The 22,449-nt window shown below is 41.9% G+C and overlaps 1 protein-coding gene across 1 annotated transcript in view; it reads left to right on the top strand.

Annotated features, from left to right (window-relative positions):
- The window catches only part of Efcab3 (EF-hand calcium binding domain 3), a 370,379-nt gene that overhangs the window by 317,106 nt on the left and 30,824 nt on the right, over nt 1-22,449 (top strand). The window contains 12 exon segments of the mRNA XM_075941765.1: nt 332-385; nt 2,120-2,224; nt 4,168-4,221; nt 5,197-5,301; nt 7,014-7,067; nt 7,749-7,853; nt 8,886-8,939; nt 13,156-13,260; nt 13,975-14,028; nt 15,972-16,076; nt 17,608-17,661; nt 20,330-20,434. Of these exon segments, the coding sequence (XP_075797880.1) occupies nt 332-385; nt 2,120-2,224; nt 4,168-4,221; nt 5,197-5,301; nt 7,014-7,067; nt 7,749-7,853; nt 8,886-8,939; nt 13,156-13,260; nt 13,975-14,028; nt 15,972-16,076; nt 17,608-17,661; nt 20,330-20,434 (954 nt within the window).

Below are 22,449 nucleotides of genomic sequence, written 5' to 3'. Positions count from 1 at the left end.
AGTCCTATCTTAAGACCTGTTCTTGTTGTTGTTCCTTTGGGAGACATAAAACACTTATGAATCAGAAAGAAAATGAAAGAACTGAATGATAGATAAAAGAAAAAGATGAAGCCAAATTAAAAAAGAAAAAGGTTTTGTGCTTCAGTGCACCTGGGTACAGCTTTTGTACTTAGTCCCCATGGATTCGGTCCTCTGTGCTGAGGCTTCTCCCAGAGCTGGGGTCTAACCTCTCATTGAGAATGAAATGTGATGTGTCTAAGTCTTTCCTTTCTGTATGTATGAACGTAGACTTTATCATCCTTCAAAAACACCATCGTGTTTTATCCTACAGCCGACAAAACTCTGTTTGAGAAAGAATTGCTGTCTGGTGTGAAGTCATTCAAAGGTGAGTGAGAAAAAGACAAGAACAATAAAATTTGAGACTTTCCTTAAAGTATAAAATAACAAAGCGATGAATTTCATTCAGTAATTGTTTGCTGTCTGTTAGATATTCAAGAATTATCTGGAATATAAAATTATATATAAGAAAAATGGACTCATGCATTGTTACTACACTTACATACATTGTTACACTACTGTTTCCTTGTACAGGTCTATTTTAATTCAACTCTTACTTGGTGTTTTGTTCATTTTACATTTAGTACTCAGATATCATTTTCAGAATTTTAGATTCTTGCTAATTTGATTCAATGAAAATGAATATTTTCATTCATTATTAAAAATAAAAATGTTATTTTTATTTTTTCTTATCCTGAAAAATGAAAGGTTATTATACTGTGCTGACTGGTTTTATGTCAACTTGACACAAACTGATCATCTGAAAGAAGGGACCTCAGTTAAGGAAATGCCTCCATAAGATCCCTGGAGGCAAGCCTGTAGGGCATGTTCTCAATTAATGACTGATGAGGAGGGCCCAGCCCACTGTGGGTGGTGCTATCCCTGGGCTGGTGGTGCTGAGTTCTATAAGAAAACAGGTTGAGCAAGCCATGGGGAGCAAGCCGGTAAGCAGCACTGATCCATGGCTTCTCCATCAGCTCCTGCCCTGCTTGAGTCCCTCCCTGACTTCCTTCAGTCATGAACAGTGATGGGGAAGTATAAACCAAATAAACCCTTTCCTCCCCAACTTGCTTTTGGTCATGGTGTTTCATCATAGCAATAGAAACCCTAAAATAGACATATATCATTATTGCTTCCAAATTTTGAGTTTCTTATCGGGGCCATTTGTCCATTATCCTACTGTAGTATAAACATGTATTGCTAATAATTAAAATGACCCCTTTATATATCAACTATAAGCACATTGTCATATACATAGTGAATATTTTCCTGGTTGGTTATTTGCATTTTATTTTCATATACTGTATTGAAATGAAAGGGGGAAACAGCTCACATGCTCTCTAGTTCATCCACTTAAAGTTTACAACTTTAGTAGACTAATAGAGTTGTACAATATCACCACAATCAGTTAGACAACACTTTATCACCCCAAAACGCAGCTCTGCCCGCCCATTAGCAGTGACTCACATACCCATAGTCCTTCAGACCTAGGGAACTATGATCAACTTTGATATATGGGTATTTTTCATTTTGTGTACTCAACCACTTCTTTTCTGGCTTCCCCTTATTTTCCTGTGGTTTCAGTTTTTTAACATTTAATTTTTAACTCATCTAAAATACAATATATTATATTATTATACATATATTACACATATAATATATATCACATATTATATAATATACATGCTGACACTTTATAAATAAGTCAGATTTCAGATTGCATCAATAAAAACCATGCCAGTAGTTTTAAATAATTCTTTCTCATTAACTGTAGTTTTCCTTTTATGAAAAAGTATCTTTGGGAGGCTATTTTTTTGTTACTGTAGTAAGTCTCAAACCTATTTTTTACCCAGAATTCTATTATTCTCTTGGCCTAGCTCACCAGAACTGCCAAAGTGCACTGCTCTTGCTCGTGCGCTCCTCTCAGAAGTGTAATTATGGACTCCTGTTCCTGCCTGCTATGTGACTTGATCAGCGCCTTTGTGCTTCCACTTCTGGGTGGGAGTTAACAGTTCAAATGTTTCATTTTGTAACAACTTTACTGTTTCTTGTTTTCTTTAAGGAGGGAAAGTTAATGTCCATGATGTGAAAAGTGTTCTTCAGAACACTGGTTTCAAGCTGAAAGCGAAAGAACTGAAGGACCTGCAGGCTCACCTGCCAGTGACTGGTGAGCGCTCTCAACTTCTTTATCCCAGAGACCCCGTCCTGTCAAGCCTGAGAGCAGCAAGGAAAGAAACAAGATGAAAAGAAAAACTGAGGACAGATTGGATTTCAGGCTTTTCCTGCAGAACCATGCAGGTGGCAAATGCAGGAGACGGGTTAATGATATTAAACCTTTAAGAAATATATCTAAAAACTTTTAAACCAACCAGCAAAGACATCGGTGCCTCACTAGGGGTTCTTTTTTGACTCAGAACTCCTTTATGCTGTTTTGTAAATTAGTAGTTATCAATATTTATTGTGTTAAAGCTAAAACACATTTTAATAATGTTTACTAATTCTTTAAACTTATTGTTGCTATCTTTTGAGACCGGGTCTCATTGCATAGCCTGATGAGGAAATTCCTATGAAGCCCCAGGTTCGCTTCAAACTCCTGATTCTCCTGCCTCAGTCCTCAGTGCTGGGGGGTTGCAAGTGTGTGCCACAAAGCCTGACTCATATTTTTTGAAAAATCAATAAATTTATTACTTGATAAAATACATCTTATGGAAATATTTTTCCAGAGAATAATTGTCTTAACATTTTTATTAATGATTTTAATGCATAACTAGATGCCCATATATGCTTTCTCTTGCAATCTGCTGGAATATTTTGGTTGTTTTATTTTATTCTGGTTTGAAGTAATACTGGGGATTGAACATAGGGCCTCACATATGGTAGGTATGCACTCAGCCACTGAGTTGCAGCCCCGGCCCTTGTTGGACTAATTTAGTTTTGGTAAAAATATATAAAGATAACCTGACTTCATACACATGCAAATCACTGGCAGAAGCGTCTGATAGCCTTTCCATACTCTCTTCCTGGCTATTCTCTCAAAACTGAGCAAGTAGCTTCTTAAATGTAGCTACCTTCTATATACTTGGTTACAGCAAAGTGTAGTAGTCTGCCTGAGCATTTCATTTTTACCCATACATGGCTTCATAACATTCAGTATTTTTTCAAATCAGATTTATAGCTGAGGGGATGGCTCAGTCTGTAGAGCACTTTCCGCACAAGTGTGCGGATCGGAATTCAATCTCAAAACCCACATAAAAAGCTGGACATCACGCACACACTTGTAAGCATGGAGGAAGTGGAGAAGGGACTTGCTGGCCAGCAGTCCTGACATATTTGGTCCCAGGTCTCAGTGAGAGACCTTGTCTCAAAAAATATGGCAGAGGACTCCTGAGGAATGACACCCAAGGTTGAACTCTGGCCTACACACACACACACACACACACACACACACACACACACACGTACGCACACAAAAAAAATACAAAAACCTTGTTAAGGCCATTCTTAAGTGAAACTGACATCTTACTACAAGCACACATAGTGCAGGACAGAATGACAGCTAGTGCCTTCAGATGTCCTCATTTCAAAGATGGAAGTAGTTTTCCCAGTCGCCAGTGCAAACGGAGATGCTGTGGGAAAGGTCCAGGGTGTAGGAGACTCGGGAGGCGGGTGGACCACTCTTGGAGAAGTGCTCTTCTCTGTGTCATCCACACAGCATGAGAGGACTGGTTCTGCTGACCTCAGCAAAACCCCTCTCCCAGAATGCAGTGAGGCAGAAAAGAGAAAGAGTAGTCACTGAATGGACACACATGCACAGCTTGAGTCTTTTCTTTATTATATGTTTTCGTTGGTTTAAAAGATAAAAATTCTGAGCCAGTGTGGTGGCGCACACCTTTAATTCCATCACTCAGCAGAGGCAGGCGGATCTCTCTGAGTTCAAGGCCAGCCTGGTTGGCAAAGAGAGTTCTAGGGTAGTCAGGGCTGTTACACAGAAAAACCCTGTCTCAAAAAGCCAATAAAATAAAAATTTTGAACAAAAGCAAGAACTTTATATGATTTTTTTAAAAAAAATATGTCTTCATCTTCGAATCTAAATTTTGAATTTTCTTGCAGAACATGAAAAGGTAGATTTGGATGTGTTGATGGATGCAGCAAAATCTTTCACAGGTGAGAGTTCATGTAAGATGTAGTCCCTGGAAGCCTGAGACTTGGTCTGGGTGGGAACTGCCTTTCTTTAGAGGGTCTACCCTCCAGTGCTCACTGACATCACTCAGCTTCTTACCTAGGCAGAGATAATTTTGTCTCTTTGACAACAATTTTGAACATTAGAAATTTAGAAGCATAGCCCCCCTCAGAGAGAGATATTAGCTTCAACATGTGTGCCAGTACAGTGTTCATTTCACTAGTGTTAGAAGAAATGAAATATAGATTACCATAGTGAATCTGAATGCAAAATTTTTGCATCGGGAATATGATCAGTATGAACAGTCAGTACCATAATTCGGGCCATTAAGTAGAAATGAGAGATTTTGCATACAAGTACAATTATGTAAGTCCTATGCCATCTGTTCTTAATCTTAATGTTCTCATGCTTATATAACAAAATACCATGGTCTGAGTAATTATAATTTATAAATTTATGTTTGTTTTTCATCACTGTGGGGACTGGAAAATCCAACACCAACACGCATGCCTACCCAGCGTCTGCTGAGTTTGGGGCCACTTCCTGCTTTAGGCGGTGCCTTGGACACTGTGTCCTCACACTGTGGAGGATGGAAAGGGAAAACAAAGAGCCTCCTGCTCCTGAGGCCCCTTCATAGCGCCATAATCCCATGCAGGAAGGGCACCAGGACCTCCTGCCTCTTGTTGCCACCATACTGAAGATGAAGTTCCAATGGTCGTGCTGCCGCCGGTGGGCTGTTACACGGGGCTGCTCCGTGCTGTCCTGACCCCAGCACAGAAGACAAGTACTGTCCTCTTACCTGACTTAAAAAACGCTTTCAGATAACTCCAGATTAGTCACGTCAGCTCACATCCTGTACTGGCTTGCCCTGCTGTTAAAGGGAATGCTGGATCTCATTATATTGTTCTTAACTTAAAATTATTATCTCTTAACCTGAAATAATTCCCTTTTACTTAAAGGAGAAAAAGTTGACGCCAAAGACATAAGAAACTTTCTGGAAAGCATAGGAATTGCACTCACTGAAAGAGAAGAGTTGAAGCTGTTAAAATCTCTGCCCATCGCTAGTGAGTACTTAGTATGCAGCTGGGGTTCAGAGAGATGAATGGGGTACTGTGGGCGTCCTGGGTGAGAACGGCCATGAATAAGAAGCCCTTGTCTTGTTTGTGTTTTAATTTGACAGTGAGAAACTTCTCCCTTATATTCAGCCAGTGAGCCCTGGGTAATTTCTGTAGCCCCGCCCCCAACTCCCACAATGTACCTCACGTCTGTCTGTCCCCTGGGAAACCTCCCCTCTCCCCACAATGCAGCAAAAAGATAAATTCCTGTGAGCAGGGTCCCTTCAGCATCACTCGCCTGTGTAGACAGTATCCCTCTGTCAGTGGATAACCCACAAGCCTCTCAAAAGTTCTGCCTCCGGATCACCTGCAAGGCTCATGGGGTGGGGAGTGAGGAGACCTAGAGGCTGACCTTTTACCTCTGCATCCCGCCCATTTCCAAGAACCCCAACAGAGCCCTTCTTCCCTGCCCCCATTGTTTCTATCCCAACTGTGCCCGTCCCCCCCCCCCCCCCCCGAGGAGGGCAAGCTTGCACATTGGCTGGGTACTAGTGCCCCCTGGAGGGAGCAGCAGCGTCCTGAGCAGCCAAGGCTCAGTATCCATCTGAATTCTCGCCACAGGCACATTAGACTGCAGCTTCCCTGGGTTTGCCACTTCCCTCATCTGAATTGCGCATGCACCTAAAACTGCCTATTTGGTGTCTGTCATTTCCCCGCTCTGAATTCTCGCCTCATGCACCTAAGGCTGCCCCTTCCCTGTGTCTGCCACCTCCCCCACTAGCCTCCTCATTGTTCTTTCAAGGAACAATCTGAAAATTGCCTTCTCCTTCCCTCCCTTAAGCCCTGCCTTCTTGCCTTCCCTGCCTCCCTCCTTCCCTTTGGTATCACTGGTGATCTTCAGAGTGCTAAGCCAGCCCTCTACCACCCTGCAGCTTTCCTAGCACGTTGTCTCAGGGAAAGTAGCAAGGAGAGGCAGATGTCCTTTACTGGAGAGCGCATTAGACACGTGCCAGCCGTGGAGGGTCCACAGTCTGGAGCTCTCTGGGGACAGATAGAGCCCATGAGGATATGTTGTGTCAATAAATACTATCTGTCCCATTTTTCCTTCACCTTCGCTTATGGAGTTAATCTAGCACGTAATTTAAAATATTTGTTTTATTACTGCTTAAATTGACAACTTTTTTTTTTTTTGAGAGAGAGAGAGAGAGAGAGAGAGAGAGAGACTTATTACATAGCTCAGACTGGCCTTGAACTCACTATGTAGCCCAAGCTTGCCTCAAATTGTAATTCTCCTGTCTCAGCTTCTCTACTGCTGAGAGGAGGCATGTGGTAACATGCCTGTCAGGTAACTACTTTTAATATTATCCTTTTATATGGCCTGCCATTTGGTTAAACATATAGGTCTGCCTCATGGGCAGAAAAGGGGGAAGGCTATAGTGCAATAATAAAAGAAAACAAGTAGAAAACCAAAGATAAAAATGTGTGTATAACACGCCTTACCAGTTGCCATGTGTGCCAACTAAAGTTTCAGACTTAGCAAGTTGAGAACAGTCCTTCTGCTGTTATTTGAGGGTGAAACAGATTTCTAGGTAAGTCATATGTTCATGGCCAGAGATGTAGCTTAGTGGTAAACTGCTCTCCTCACTTGTACAAGGCAGAGAGAGAGAGAGAGAATATTACAGTTTCTCATCCCTTTCCTTGTGTTTCACCGTGTCTTACAGAGGATGGAACCATCTATAAGAAAAGATTACTGAGCAGTGTGGTGCCCATCAAAGGTATGAGTCCCGAGAACGGGACCTGCAGTTCCTGCCTTCACATTTACTTTGTTTAAAGGTCTCACTGACTGGAGTCTTGCTGTTTCATGATCCCGCGAGTTTGCTGACTCTGGCTCCAGCCTCAGAACTCAGCTACGGTTCACAGCACGGCGCCCCTCTTGTGGTTTGCCGTAGCTTAGGAAGGCGTTTAGTCCTGTGTCACTGTAGCAGACCTGAGGATCTTTCAGTTACAAGGCTCTCTCTATTACAGTTTACCTTCAGCTGTGATCACGTCAACTGAGACTTGGACCTTAGTGAGGATCCTTTTCTCTCCCCAGCTCCAATGGTGACCAATCTGGGTTGTAAAATAGCCAGCATCTCACTGTCCCCCGGGATTGAATCCATGGTCTTTAAGATCCATAGCCTTTTTTAAGGATTTATTTTTTTAAATTATGTGCCATGTATGTGGGTGTATGCACATGTGTGCAGGAGCCCATAGAGTCCAGAAAAGAGTCACCTCCCCTGGAACTGGAGTTACAAGTGACTGTGAGCTGCATGATGTGTGTGCTAGGAACAAAACTGCAGTCTTCTGGGAGAGCAGAATGTGCTATGAACCACGGAGCCCCACTCTCAATATCCTTAAAGCTGTCATCTTCCACTCAGGGAATCCCTTGCTTTACTTCCCTCTCCTTATTTCTTAAGGGAAAAAAGTCCGCTACTCTAAGCTGCCACTCACTTTGAAGGCTGCGGAATTTGAACTTGAGAAGGAAGACTGTGAGGACCTGATGAATCATCTGCCTTTGGATGGTGAGTATTTCACACACCACTGTGTTGGAGGAAATGCTGCTTGGTGGTTCTGGCCGCCCAGCTAGCTTAGACCCGAAATAATCACACAGAAACTGTATTAATTAAATCACCGCTTGGCCCATGAGCTCTAGCTTCTTATTGGCTAACTCTTACATTAATTTAACCCATTTCGATTCATCTGTGTATCCCCATATGGCAGTGGCTTACTGGCAAAGTTTTGGCATGTCTGACTCTGGCGGCAGCTCCATTGCTTCTCTTTGCCTCTGCCCTTCTTTCTCCCAGCTTACAGCCTAGCTTTCCCCTCCTTTCCGTTCTTCTCTGCCATAGGCTCAAAGCAGTTCTTTATTCATTAACCAATAAAAGCAACACACAGACAGAAAGACCTCCCACACCACCACTGCCACCAGGGCTTCTGTGTAAGGCCTTATAAGCATTTAAAAAAAAAAAGAAAGAAAGAAAAAGAAAACAAAGGCAGTCTCTTCAGAAAGTTTACGAAACATTTGGCTGTGTTCACGTCGTCTATGCAGCCAGTTAACAAGCATGCTTCACCCCTACTTCATCTCTTCCTTCGCATGTTTACCTATTTCTCTTTTTTTTTGTCCGATGCTGTAGCCCACATGCTTTAAATGCATGGCCATCCTCCTGAATGCTGGGATTACTGGCCTAAATGTATAGACCTACTTCTAATGAAATAGTTCATTAATGCTTTTATAAGATCAATTCTGCTAGACAGGAATGTCAAAGAGGCAAAACCAGTGTAATCCATCAGGAAGGAAATGAGAGATGAGCGCAGGGTCTTCATGGGACTGTTCTGTAATTCAGACCCAGGACCAGTGTCTAGAGAGACAGAATGGCAGCCTAGCTCAGAATGGTGTACAGTGATGGATGATGTCTTAAAGGCCCAGCTCCTCCTTTTTTGCTTCTTCTTGAGCTAAAATAGTTAATAATGGAAATCATGAAAGATGGCTGAATCCAACTCTTTACAACAAGTATGCATTGTAATTTTTCCAACCGGATTGTCTTTTCTTACAGAAAATGAAATGGTTGATTTAAATGTGTTAATAAATGAAGCAAAAGCTTTTACTGGTAAGTAGTTCTAGTTAAAAGGCATTCACTGTTAACTAAGGCCTTAATGTTTTATAGAAAAAATACTGTCTTCAAGCATTAGTTTTCTTTTGAGGCTACTACTGACATGCTAAATTAGCTCTCCTACAAAATTAAGAGTTTGAATATTTGTTTCACAATCTTATATTTGATTTGGGCTTTGTTTGTTAGGATCTCTCTCTCTCTCTCTCTCTCTCTCTCTCTCTCTCTCTCTCTCTCTCATGGGGGGGATTCAGGAAACATTACTGGGAAATTAGACCTGCTGTCTAAACAGCCAAAATATAAAGGAGTACTATTCAGTGTAGTAATATGAGCGGCGGCGGGGCTGCGTCCCCAACACCCCAGCCACCTGCTCGGCTAGCTTTTGCCCGAAATAACAACACACAAACTGTATTCATTTAAACACTGCTTGGCTCATTTCTACCTAGCCTCTTCTAGGCTAACTCTCGCACCTGGACTAGCCCATTTCTTATCATCTGTATAGCACCGGTCTTACCGGGAAGATTCTATTCTAAGTCCATCCTGGGTCGGAGCTTCATAGCGTGCATCTTCCCTGGAGTGGGGAGCGTGGCATCTCTCTGAGGCGTCTGCTCCGGAGAGGAGAGCTGTTGAGTCTGAGCTCACTTCCTCTTCCTCTCAGCGTTTTGTTCTGTTTTCTCCTCCCACCTATCTTCTAACCAATGAAATGGGCTGAGGCAGTTCCTTTATTAGCCAATGACCTTCCTCCATCATTTCCCCTTTTTCGGTTTAAACAAAAAAAAGGCTTTAACTTTAACATAGCAAAATTACATATAACAAAACAGTTATCAAGTAAAAGTTAAAATAATCTTTATCATAACTAAGGAAAACTATAACTATAACTAACTATTCTTAACTCCATCAAAGACTCCAGAAAGATACAATACTACCTAAGCAAACAAGAAAAAAGCAACTTTTAAAACTCTAGAAATGACAGAGACATCTCGCTGCCTGGACAGTCACCCAAAGTTCCTCTGTACCATTGGGGCATCCATCTTCAGCCTTCAGACCCATAGTATCCAGCAGACATTTCCATAAAGCAGGAAAATTCAAAGTCAGTTCAGTCACTATTGTGTCCTGCAGAATGTCACGCAGAATCTTTCATGCATCAGGAACCTCGAAAGATCATCTCACCTTAGGCAAGTTCAGCAGTCCTCTCTCTGTGGGTTCTCTGTGTCCAGTTTATGCAACAGTCCAGGCAAGAACAGTTTCTTGCCCAAATGGCTATCAAACTCCATAACGAGCCTCTTCTATGCCCATCTTCCTCTTGAAGTAGATTGGTGCTGCCAGGAGCAGAGTGTCTCATTGTCATGAAAAACCCTAAGTTATTAAAACATTAAATGTCCTATTCTGTAATCTTTGAAAGACATGAAGAATGTCTATCTAAAATATATCTACGCACATCTAGAAAATATTAACTAACATGACTACAAGCTTTACTATTATCGATGATTATCCATTAACAACCTATATTTCTTAATTATGCAGTACATATTTAAATGAACTACACAATCACAATACCTTAATCAAAATCAGAAACACTTAGACATATAACAAAATTGACCTTAAATCTTTATCAATAAAGCAAAATCTATACTAATGCAAATTATTCATATCTATATCATATCCCCCTTTAAATGTAAAAGAACATTTATAAACAATATTTTGGGAACATGGGCGCAGTTTTTTCTCTCCAAACTGCTTCCTGCTAAATGGGGGCGTCGTTAATTAGGTCTTTCACGGTATAACCTGTGTGCTAGTTTCATCTCAGTTGGCAGTTGAGCGAAGCAATTTTCTGAAGATGTTCAAAGCAACCCTTCAGGAGGACGTGGTCCATCATACCAAATTAGAATAGATGCAATCCACAGGGTCTGATCCTCTGTGAAAACAAAAGAAGAATCTCTTTTCCAAAGTATCATATCCTTAGATCCAAATTCTGAAATCATACCCTCATGATATCCGTTCTGGTTCCACTTGGCAGCCCATATAATGAAATGTCTCTCTGTATTTAGCTCCTTCACAGTCAAAAATTTTAAAGAAAACACAATGTACATAATCCAGACTCTCTGTGAATTTTCCATTTTTACGTGGCTTATTTTTCTTTATTTCTTTTAATCTCTTAACTATCTGTACTCTGTCTCTTTAAAGACTTTACCTTTTTTTTAACATTAACTTTATTTTTTATATTCTTTTTCTTCTCTCTCCCGAGCCTACGTATATTCATCCAACAATGTGACTCATTTAGTGGTCTGAATCTGTCCTATTGTGAATCTACAATTTTTTACTATCCAGGAGCACTTTTGATTTGCACCTTTAAATCACTAGGCGCTTAAGAATCTAAGCTGTGACATTCCTAGGTTAACTTTTTGCTTTTTGAGCATATATCTTTGACCTGGAATAATTCTGTAGACCAGGCTGTCTTTGAACTCTCGGAGATCCGCCTGTCTCTGCCTCCCAGGCATTGGGATTAAAGGTGTTTGCTACTACACCTTGAACTCACAGAGATCTGTTTGTCTCTGCCTTTTAGGCACTGGGATTAAAGGCGTGTACCACCACACACAACAACTCTCTTCCCTTTTTTTTTTAACTTTAAGAACTTCAACTTTTAGCTTGCATATATTTTTAACACACAGTAAATCATTTAAAAATTTTCTTTGTCTTTGACGCTCTCTTTACTGTATCTCTCTCTGTTTTTCTGACCACATGAGTCTTTAATTTACCAAGCAGTATCAGTAGGACTAAAGGCGTGGCTTTGACGGCTGGATTCAGCCCGTTTTTTAGCTTTCCAGCCTCATGGCTGAGGTACTGGCTGTAGCCATGTTTATAAGAGTCAGAGTTTGCCCTGACAGGACAGCCCAGAAAGCCGGCATTTTTAAACGGTGCAGCTTTTTTCCTGCTACGGCTTAAAACCGAAAAGCATGCGTTCAGCTTTTCGTTAACACGGTTTAAGTGTTTCGTGGCAGGACCTCTTAAGAGCTGCAGGGTTTTGCAGCTGAAGCTGAGTCAGGAAGCCTCTCTTAGATGAGGCGCTTGCTTGCTTCTAGCAAGCAGAGTAGACCCGAGAAATTGTTGCTATCCAGAAAACATGCTTTACTCTTTCCCAAGCTTTTTCAGGCTTTCTGTGGATTCAGTTGTCCACGTGGGCGCCAACTGTAGTAATATGAGCGGCGGCGGGGTTGCGTCCCCAACACCCCAGCCACCTGCTCGGCTAGCTTTTGCCCGAAATAACAACACACAAACTGTATTCATTTAAACACTGCTTGGCTCATTTCTACCTAGCCTCTTCTAGGCTAACTCTCCACCTGGACTAGCCCATTTCTTATCATCTGTATAGCACCGGTCTTACCGGGAAGATTCTATTCTAAGTCCATCCTGGGTCGGAGCTTCATAGCATGCATCTTCCCTGGAGCGGGGAGCATGGCGTCTCTCTGAGGCGTCTGCTCCGGAGAGGAGAGCTGTCGAGTCTGAGCTCACTTCCTCTTCCTCTCAGCGTTTTGTTCTGTTTTCTCCTCCCACCTATCTTCTAACCAATGAAATGGGCCGAGGCAGTTCCTTTATTAGCCAATGACCTTCTTCCATCAATTCAGTCTCAAGGTGGGGTTTGATTTGTATCTGGAATGTGAGCTTTCCCTTCTCTTGAATTAAAGGATAAGTTCTCTTTCTTAATAAATGACACATTCACATGCCCCTTGAACTTATGTATCTTAACGACTTCCCTTGAGATTTCAATCCTATAACAGGATTGTACCTCATAAATAATTAAAATAATTTTCCATGATCTAAAACCATCCAGGCTTGGGGCATAGCTTAGTCCAGAAAGAACTTACAAGAGGACCTGAGAGTTAATCCCAGAACCCGCAGAAAAAAACTGGACATGGTGGCATCAACTTGTAATCCAAGTGCTAAAAATGCAGAGCCAGGCAAATCCTTGGAGTCACTGACAGTCAGCATCGCCTACTCAGGAAGCCCCACCTCCCAGTGAGAAACCCGTCTCAAAAATAAATAAATAAACAAACAAATAAATAAATAAATAAAGATGGACACCTCCTGAGGATCAAAGGCTGACCTCTGGCCTCCACATGCGCAGAAGTGCTTGCATAGCCATACGCACAGTAAGTAAATAAAATCGTTCATTCATTGCTAAAATTCTTACCTGTTAACAATCTGCATCTTTCTAAAGGGAAGAAGGTTGGAGTCGATAATCTAAAGCATGTGCTGAGGAAGATGGGGCTGTTGCTCTCCGACAAAGCATACAAGGATCTGCAGAGATTACTGGAAGTTTATGGTGCGTACCAAGGTTACTCCTTCAGACTTGTAATAGGGGCATAGAGGGTGAGCTCATCTGGAATTATACATTGCTCTCCAGGAAAACCCTTTAACAAAATAACAATGCTGATGGTAGGGAAAGTCTTGTTGCCTATTCTAGAAGGCTGACAATATCTCCCACAAGCCTCTACCACCAAACTTAAATGTTCCTGCTGCCCTGGGCACACTGCCAACCCTAAATCATGACCAAGAAGAGGAGTGGAGAGATGGCTCAGTAATTCTGAGCACTTGTTGCTCTTGCAGAGGACCAGGGTTCGGTTTCAGCACCCACAAAACAGTTCAAACCCATCCGTAATTCCAATTCCAGTGGATCTGATGCCCTCTTCTGGACTCTGCAGGCTCTACACACATGTAGTGCACAAAACATCCACACAGTTTCCAAAACGAAGAGGAAAATAAGAGAAAGGAAAAGGGAGAAAGAGGAAGTTAAGACTTTTTAATTCAACCAGCATATATACTTATAACTCACGTCTTCATATCTGGGTTCATTCTTACATTATGGTAAAAGTAAACCTCCAAACAGATCAGAGGGTTAGTTGAGGAATTTTCCTAGAATCAAGGATGTTGTCTTGTGTTTGTGCTGTCTTTATCAGTCTTCCCAGCAATTTACTCTATTATGTAGTTATCCTATAACTATATCCTGTTATATTCTGAATGCTCTCTTACCTTCCAGATGGTGGGAAGATATATAAGAAACGACTGCTCAAGTATGTAAAGAATCTCAAAGGTTAGTGAGATGCAGGGTGGACAAGCAAGTAATAAGTCCTTGGCCAGGTGTAGTGGCGCATGCCTATAATCCTCCTTGGGAAGCTGAGTTAGGAGGATCATAATTCAAATCCTGCGTGTACTACGTAGCAAGTCCCTGTATCAAGGGGAGTAAAGTTCATGTATAGTATTAGCTCTTCAAATGGCCCAGCTTTGCTTCCTGCCAATTTATTGATCCATCAACATGACTTGTAACTTGTTTCTCATGTTCGAATGCTTGAACTTTGAGAGACGTGGGTTAAGTATCCTACTGCTGTAGAAAATCCTACCAGTTTTCTGGTTAGGTTTGTGTAGGCTGGCGGCTTGAACCCTAAGACGTTAGACTGGCCTTCTCCTCTGTTGATTACTCAGGGAGACTGGAGACCCCTGGATCGGTTGAAAGGGAATATCCTGTTTCTATTTTATATACACTATGCAAACCACCGTCCTTTTCATTTTGTGTGTTTTGTTGTTTGTTGTGTTTTGTTTTGGGAGGATAGGACCTTATTTTGTAGCCGGGGCTGGCCTGAAATTCATTTTGTAGTCCAGGCTAGCCTCCATTTGCAGCAATCCTCTTATGTCAGACAATTAAGTAACGGGGTACAAGTACATCCCACCACACCCGGGTGCTCTTTTTCTTTTAATTAGGAGACTGTATTTTAAAATACTACCAGAGGCTGAAATAGGAGGATTTCAAGTTTGAAGCCATCCTGTAAAACTTAGCCTTACTCTATCTGAAAAAAAAAAGTTTTTAAGGACATGATGGGGATGTAATTTAGTGGTAGAATGCTTGCCTAGCATATACAAGTCCCAGATTCAATTCTGCAGGAAAAAGAAAAACTACCAGGAAATTCTCCAACTTTAGAAGTGACCACTTCTCAAGAAAAATAACTACTTGGGAAGTAAGGTCAGGGGCTGGAGACATGGATCAGTGACTAAAGAGCACTTACTGCCCTTGCAGAGGACCACATGTTGGTCACAACCATCCTTACCTCCAGTTCCAGGGGATCTGATGTCCTCTTCTGACCTCTGTGGGCACTGCGCATGCACATAGTGTACATAAATACCAGCAGGAAATATTCTCACATACCTAAAACAAATCAATCTAATTGACATGCCAGTGTGGTTGAGGGAAATCCGATGGGGTCCTAACCTGAGGTGAAAAGCTATATAATTAATGACTACTGGAAGAGACTTTGTCTTTCCTAGGAATGAGTCCCCTAACTAGTCACCCAATACCAAGTGGTCAGTCCCTCAAAACTGTGTGTGTGTACAATACTAAATGAACTCAGTAGTTTATATATTTATTCATATATATGTAAAAATAGTTAAAGAATAAATGACAATGAATTTGAGAGGGAAATATGGAAGGGTTGTAAGGAGAAAGAGGATAGAGGAATTTATATAACTATATTTTCATTTTTTAATATTCTTTTTTTTTTTTTTTTTGGTTTTTCGAGACAGGGTTTCTCTGTAGCTTTGGTGCCTGTCCCGGAACTAGCTCTTGTAGACCAGGCTGGCCTCGAACTCCCAGAGATCCGCCTGCCTCTGCCTCCCAAGTGCTGGGATTAAAGGTGTGTGCCACCACCGCCCAGCCATTCTTAAAGTTTGTAAAATGTCAGGCAGTGCCTGTTTGATTCCCAGAACTCACACTAAAAAAAAAAAAAAAAAGGCAAAAGTCTCCTTGTCTTCCACAAATGGAACCTTCTATTAAAGACAAATCTGTGTACACATGAATGCTTGTTTCCCTGCTTTTTCTACTGTTAGCAGGTGTATCTGACTCTTGGACATGTATGCAGTAACAGTTTCCTTGGGCTCTAGTGTTTAACTTCCCCGTAGGAGTTTTTTGATGCGTGAGCACGATCAGTTTTTTTCACCCATAAGAATCAATTCCCACAATCTCATCCCATGCCCTTCTTTCTTAAGGGACACGGATCAAAATAAAAAAAGTGGAATCTTTCTTGGAGAACCTGGAAAGTAGGATGAAAGATGAGGAACTTGAAGAACTAATGGACCAGCTACCATCTGAGGGTGAGTACTGCAGACATCACCCTGTGTGTCAGAGAAATGCAGCCCTTCAGTGAACACCGGTTCTCTGCCCTGTTCCTCCTCTTGGCCATTTCAGGGTCTTCATATAGATCTTCATATAAACAACCTTACTGTGCCATGACCTGTTTCTACATCTGCTATAACAGTACCCCTCTAAGTAAACAAAAAGAAGCAGGGGATTACAAAGAAACAAGTCATACTAAAATACAGTTTATCAAAACATTCAAATTACAAATTGGTTAATACTTTTTAACGCAGGTCAAATTGTTGTCACTTTAGGATAGAGATGGGCATAAACAACATTTCAACATATTTGCAACAGTAACACTGGCATGAGCCCTGGGTGACTTACATTGGTGACAAAGTTACAGATTTCTGTTCTTTGTGGTTTTCTGCGCAGAGTAACAATCAAATGCTAAGTTTCAGTTAGTAGGTAGTGGAAATACATATATATTTTTCTCATTCAAGTTCAAGAAATCCCTGAATTCTATCAGTACATGAACACCAAGCCAAGAACCCCTGCTAGCCATCCCGCCCTCCTGCTCCCTGACTTCTCTGTAAGCAGAGCTCTGACAGAGCAACAACAGAGGCTGTGTGGAGCAAGGGAAGCAGGGAAATAGCTCAGTGGCTGGAGAGGTGGGTCAGCAGTTAATGCCTGCTGCTCTTGTGGAGGATCCGCGTTTGATTCCCAGCACCCATGAAGGGCAGCTCACGACTGTCCAGAATCCCAACTCCGAGGGCACCAAACACCTCTGATGTCTGTGGACACCTGCTCATGTGGGCATATCCACACAGAGACACATCACACACAATCAAAACCTGCATATACATGCAGACCCATATGCAATGAGATAAAAATCTGCCTGCTTCCCTGAAATGATGTAGATGGAAACAGAGCTCTGAGCTGGAGTGTGACACTGTTATTTAGGAAAAAGCATCATGCAGTCCAAACCCAACGGACTCTCCACAGAGAGCCTTTCCTGCCCTCCTTGCCTGAAGCATTCCTAGCTTCCATAAATTTTTATTCCAGGGTCCTGTTTCATTTTTGATAGTGAAAATTATCCCTTTTGTTTGTATGTTCATTGTTTGTCTTCCTCACTAGATTGTACACTAGGAACTCGTCCTCTTCCTTGAGGATGCTTCCTTTAACACCCACAAATCCTCACAAAGTACCCAGCACAAGGAAGGTACTCTGTATTTGCTGAGGGACCGACAAAATGAAAATCTGTTAAGGTCATATTCTCCTTATACATAACTATGCTAAGTTATTTCTTAGCTGAGATGTTTCTGGTGATCTCTAAAGTAAAGGAAAAAAGAAGATACTATAATTATTCATTTCACAGTATAAACTGTCTATGTTCCAAGATAGCACTATCTTGGATAAATCCATAAAATTCTAAAGAAAACTAGAAAAAAAAGTCACTGAATTCTTAGGTTCTTCATAATTTCAGAAGGTAATAGAGTATAACTTTTATGAATATTAGAAACATGGACTCTCTTCCCTAATTTACAGGTAACAAAACAGTGGATGTAAATGAACTGATCGATGTCGTCAGTTACATTAAGGGTAAGTGTCAAGCCATGATAGGAAACACTTATAAATAACATGTTAAGTACTTAGCAATTAATGCTGGGCAAGTATCTTTCCCATTCACAAAGGTTGCTGCACCACTGCCTGGCAAGTTTACAGTGTTTTATATGGCATCTTTTCACTTCTATGGATTCACTGAATTCAGGTAAACCATAACATGTATTTATACGATACTTGTGTGAAATTTTCACTGAAAATTCCCAATGTAGAATCAGATGTTCATCATCAAGGGAAATCAGAGCAGGAACCTGGAGGCAGGAACTGATGCAGAGGCTATGGAGGGGTGCTGCTTACTGGCTTGCTCCCCATAACTTGCTCACGAGCCCAGGGATGACACCACCCACAATGGGCCGGCCCCACCCCCTGTCAATTACTAATTTAAAAAATGCCTTGCAACTGGATCTTATGTAGGTATTTTCTCAATTTATATTTCCTTCCTTCAGATAAATCTAGTTGTGTGTCAATGTTGACATAAGACTAGCAAGCTCAGATATCAAAACACAAAGAACCAGTCACACCCTTTACCCCAGAGACCCCCTCCTAGAAAAGTATCCTACAGGAGGTCTTTACTGGATAAAATTTAAAATCCTATTTCAAGATTTTTGTTCTCATTCTAAGTAGTAAGGGAACTATAATAAGTTAGAAATGTCTAAGTGTATATAAGAGAAGCACTATACAAACCATTATGTAGTAAGAGAACCACAAACTTGAGATCAGCCTGAGCTTCATCAAGACTTTAAAAAAAAAAAAATACAACATTAGTTAAGTGGGATAGCATGAATGAAAACACTAACTATAAAGACTATATAGAGTATTCTCTTTACTGTATTTATACTAACACTGGAAGAGTACACAGGTTAGTGTGGCCTCTACACAATGATGATACACAAATTCATGAAGTAGTCCATACTTTTCAAGATATATAAAGAACTCCAAAAAAAAAAACACATAAAGCCGGGCGGTGGTGGTGCACGCCTTTAATCCCAGCACTTGGGAGGCAGAGGCAGGCGGATCTCTGTGAGTTCGAGACCAGCCTGGTCTACAAGAGCTAGTTCCAGGACAGGCTCCAAAACCACAGAGAAACCCTGTCTTGAAAAACCAAAAAAAAAAAAAAAACACATAAGTTAGGTACGGTGATGCATGCCTTTGGCCCCAGCACAGGGGAGGCCACGGCAGGTGGATCTCTGAGTTCAAGGCCAGCCTGGTCTTCAGAGCAAGTTCCAGGACAACCAGAGCCACACAGAGAAACCCCCGCTCAAATAGCCAAAACAGTAAATAAACACCTAAAATACAATTTACCCAGTTAATAAATAATACATTGAATAAACAGTTCTCAAAAAGGAAATGCAAACAGCCAATACATGCTTTAAAAGGTCCTCAGCATCCTTAACTAGCATAGCTATGCAGAGAGTTTGGGTATAGAGTTTATTTAGTGGGTTATGGAGAAGGAAAGGAGGGGGAGAAGGTGGGAAGAGGAGGAAGGGAGAAGAGAGAGGGGCAGAAGCTGCCTCTCCAGAAGAAGGGGAGAGAGATAGAAATGGGGGGGACCGGAGAGGAGGTCGAAGGAGGAGTTGGGAGTGGGACAAGGTACACAGGAGGGAGAGAGAGAGAGAGAGAGAGAGAGAGAGAGAGAGAGAGACAGAGAGAGAGAGAGAGAGAGAGAGAGAGAGAGAGAGAGAGAGAGAGAGAGAGAGAACCTGAAAGGAGGTAGGGCTGTGGAAGGGGGAGTTGGGAGTGGAGCTTGTCTCTTAAAGGGACAGGATACCAAGATGAAAGACCAGGCCAGCAGATTACAACAGTACCTTAAAAAATATTTAGAAGGAAATTATTTTAGGTTGAAAAAGCAAACACAAGCCAAGCATGGTGACACATATCTATAATTTCAGCACTCAGGAAACTGAGGCAGGAGAATCACAAATTTGAGATCAGCCTGGTCTTCATAGTAAGATAAAGTACAAAATTATATTTACATTAGATTTTCACATCAAATAAATAGTCATTATCAAAGACTAGAAAGAAAAACTGAGAAATGTTTTCTCATAGGGTAATGGGATTTTTGCCCCTCCCACCCCTTTATAATAGCCTTTAGTGTGGTGAAATCTCTTACAGTTAATAAGAAAAGATTTATTCCTTCTGCTGAAATGAGATGAGTTGTTGGAATGCATAGCAACCAAAGAAGTAAATTACAGGCAAATATAATTACTAAATAAAAATTAAAGTTTCCACTGGTGTGTATTCCCAGGTACAATGACATATACTGCTAGTCCCAATCTACTTAGGAAACTGGGGCAGGAAGACTGCATGTTTGACGGCAGCATGAGCAACACAGGGAGGCCTTGTCAAGAAGAAGGGAAGCTGGTATATAGAGAAAACCATATTCAAGTGAGGAAGAGGAGGAAGGAAATGTTACTAAAGCCTTGCTTATAGCTGGTCTGGTGCAGGTTCTGCACAGTCCTCGGGGTTTCCAATCCTGGAGTCTGTCGTTTGTCTCCTCCTGCAAAGCAGAACTATAGATGCAGGACTTCCCAGTGCTCCTTGTCACTCCAGGTGTGCAGGGCAACGGTCCACATACGCACGGACAGCACTTACCATCCTCTGTAAGAATTGTTTCTATAACTGCACCCCATCTCTCCTCCTTCCTAAGGAGAAACCATTGACAGCCAGAACTTGGAAAAGTTCCTGGCAAACGAGGGCATCGAGCTCACCGAGGACGAGATGAAGGACCTGATGCCTTACCTGGAATTTGATGGTGAGGTTTCTGCCTGGGAGGTAGTGTCTCCTTGAAAGTGCACGTTCGCGGCCAGTATAGGTGATCCTCAGAAATGATCTTTCCTGTATCACCTAAAGCACTTGAGTGTGTGTGTGTGAATGACCTTCTGTCTTAGTTAGGATTGCTCCTGCTGTGACAAAACACCGTGACCAAAAGGCAAGTTGGGAGGAAATGGTTTATTCAGCTCACACTTCCACATCACTGTTCATCGTTGAAGGAAGTCAGAACAGGAGCCCAAACAGGGTGGGAACCTGGAGGCAGGAACTGATACAGCAGCCATGGAGGTGTGCTGCTTACTGGCTTGTTCCTGTGATTGCTCAGTCTGCTTTCTTATAGCAGGACCAGGAGCCCAGGAATGGCATCACCCAGTGGTCTGGGCCCGCCCTCATCATCCACCAATTAAGAAAATGCCCCACATTCAGATCTTATGGAGGCATTTTCTCAATTAAGAGTCCCTCTTTTCAGATAACTCTAGCTTGTGTGTCAAGTTGACATGAGACCAGCCAGCACATCTTGTTGAAATGCAGGCTTGGTTTCAGGTCTAGGGTGAAGCCTTGCATGTCTAACAAGCTCCAGTGTGGCACCAGTGTTCCTGGTCCATCGGCCACATCTTGACTGCTGAAGATCTAAAAAGGAAAGAGAAGAGACTATGCCTGTGATTTCCTTTTGAAATCCCCAAGTAAAACCAACAAGTCCGTGGGGGAGAGGGGCACAATTCTAACCCAAAAGGGAAGTACAAAAATATGAGTGAGGCTCTGGAGAAGCAGAGTTTGGGCTGATTGATGATTTACTTTCTGAGATGCAGGTCAGTGATGGGGCACTCGCCTAGCATCGTGCCTAAGGCCCTGGGTTCGAATACTAGCACCATCAAAATAAACAAATAAAAGCCAGGTGTGGTGGTGCGCATCTTTAATCCTAGTACTCAGGAAGCAGAGGCAGGTGGATTTCTGTGAGTTCAAGGCTAGCCTGACTACAGAATGAGCTCCAGGACACCCAGGGCTACAGAGAGAAAACCCTGTCTCAGAAAAACAAAATGACTATATAAATTTATTTATATTTATATAAAGCTACAGCAAAGCCAACGTGTGCTCCTCAGCCTTCTCCTCCACGGCTTCCATCCTGTTATGCTGCAAACCACTGAGCCATGATTCTCTAAAGCCACTTTGTTCCTTTAGCTTCACCACCACTTTGTCTGGAATGTTCCCCCTCTACTCCATCCCCATCCACGATGTACTCACGAAATCCTGCTTGACTGACCCATGCTCCTTTTGTGTTCTCTGATTCCTAGTTCACCATTCACCCCTCAACCAAACAGCACCGTTTCTTCTCTAAATTCTGATAGGATTTTGTTAGAGACAGAATATATCCTTTTTATACTTTTTATACACTTCTGGCATCTCCCAACAGATTTAAAAGTTCTTAAAAGAAAGAGTCCAATGTCAAATGCTCAGAGGGATGAATCACAGACTTGTCCTCAAAGAGCTTTGGGTCCAGTAGAGGAGGAAGCACATAAAATAATGTGATATATAATGTGATAAATATATGCAGAGGAACATATGGCCAAGATTGAAGTTTTCTAGGGGAAAGACTGGCTTACCAAGTTGCAGGGCACCTTTCCAGTCAGAGACAGACTGTGTCCTCACTATTGCAAAGCACATTTGTGATGGTTCTCAAAAAAGACTTCCAGGTCACCAAAAATGAATAAAGTGTGGAGGTAGAAGAGCTAACTGGGAAAAGGAAAGGATTAGCAGAAATTAGATGGGGAGAAAAGATTATCAGGGGTGACTAGAGCCATACATTGAAGACGATGATATGATGGAACCCGCTGTTGGGTTCTAACATATGTAACTAATATATGCTAATAAAGGCTGGGTGGTGGTGGCACACACCTTTAATCCCAGCCCTCGGGAAGCAGAAGCAGGCGGATCTCTCTGAGTTCGAGGCCAGCCTGGTCTTTTTAAAAAGACTTGTCAGAACAAAGAGCAGGTCCTTCC

Source organism: Microtus pennsylvanicus, chromosome 11, assembly GCF_037038515.1.
Source record: "Microtus pennsylvanicus isolate mMicPen1 chromosome 11, mMicPen1.hap1, whole genome shotgun sequence".
Lineage (NCBI taxonomy): Eukaryota > Metazoa > Chordata > Mammalia > Rodentia > Cricetidae > Microtus > Microtus pennsylvanicus.
The sequence above is the reverse complement of the archived record's forward strand: the minus strand, read 5'-3'. Positions and strand labels throughout refer to the sequence as shown.